This window comes from Eurytemora carolleeae, unplaced genomic scaffold (genome assembly GCF_000591075.1).
Source record: "Eurytemora carolleeae unplaced genomic scaffold, Eaff_2.0 scaffold1174, whole genome shotgun sequence".
In the NCBI taxonomy this organism is placed as follows: domain Eukaryota; kingdom Metazoa; phylum Arthropoda; class Copepoda; order Calanoida; family Temoridae; genus Eurytemora; species Eurytemora carolleeae.
In genome coordinates, this window is record NW_019397267.1 from 11,431 (window position 1) to 12,781 (window position 1,351).

The 1,351-nt window shown below is 35.2% G+C and overlaps 1 protein-coding gene across 1 annotated transcript in view; it reads right to left on the minus strand.

The window, feature by feature from the left end:
* LOC111713151 (protein N-terminal asparagine amidohydrolase) overlaps positions 1–1,351 on the minus strand; it is a gene marked incomplete in the record, with an annotated part of 10,237 nt that overhangs the window by 6,425 nt on the left and 2,461 nt on the right. Inside the window, 1 exon segment of the mRNA XM_023487957.1 lies at positions 483–580. Coding sequence (XP_023343725.1) covers positions 483–580 — 98 coding nt within the window.

Sequence of the window (1,351 nt, forward strand, 5' to 3'; positions counted from 1 at the left end):
ATAATAAAAATAATAATAATAATAATCATAATAATAATAATAATAGTATTAATCATAATAATAATAATAATAATAATAATAATAATGATAATAATAAAAATAAATATATATTTTTTTATTTATAGTCCAAACAGTTATTTCCGCCGGTTACCCGCGCTTGGTATTAAATCAAGATATAAGCCAGTGCCCGGCGTTGCCCGTGAAATTTCCAAAAATTTCCAGAATGGGTTCCCTTAAAAAATCCAGCCAATTAGGCCCATCCGGTTAGCCAGCTATAGAGAACATATATATATAATATTTATGATCAAATAGCTGTACTTTATATATAATAATTACAGTAGCAGTTCCTCAATACTTTAATTTTAATTAATATATTTCAATATTAATTTTGCCTTTAAGGTAATCACGATAGGGTTCCTTTACAGTACATTAATTGAAAAGATATAGTACATTGACAAATATGTAGAGTACGGTTTTGTCACCTGTTAGCTTGAGTTTTAATGCCTGGATATGCCTGGAATAGGATAGATGTTGAACTAGGAAGTTCTTCAAGTAGAACTCCAGATACAAGAACAACCATCTGAAAGATGTTAGGTAATTTCCCAAAGGCTTTTTCCCAAGCGGTAACTTTCCAAGGGTATTTTCCCAAGTGACAACTTTCCTACTGTAAATTTCCTAAGCGTTAACTTCCCAAGTCTGTCCTAGCCGCAGCACTCGGCCCCTAGCCTGTTCCACCGCCAGTGCTTGGCTCCCTAGACCATCCTAGCCGCAGCGCTCGGCCTTTCAAACCAGCCTGCGGCGCCTCCGAGGACCTAACCTAATCTTTGTGAAGTTAGGGCTTTGGAAATTGCCCATTTGGGAGGTTGCCACTTGAGAAGTTGTCCCTTGGGAAGTCGACCATGGGGAAATGCCTTTGGAAAAATACCTAACACCATCTGAAATTATATTTATTTTTCCTGCATCTTTAAACAAAGCAAAGCGGCAAAATATGTATATTTGTATTCATATCACTATATAAACTCCAGTTTATTTCAAGTAAAGAACCGCTTTTAAGGGGATAGAGCAAGCAGTACCCTGTACACTGTACAGTACACTTACATACTATATGAGGCAAACCGGACGGGACTTTAACAAATATAAACTAACCTGTACAACACCAAGTACTTCAACTAGTTTTTAAGAATATAAAGAATAAAAGTTGCAGAATTAAGGTTGAAGAAGAACGGATAAAAAATGCAAAATGGAGAATGAAGAATGAAGAATGAGGAATGAAGAATGAAGAATGAGGAATGAGGAATGAAGAATGAAGAATGAAGAATGAAGAATGAAGAATGAAGAATGAAGAATGAAG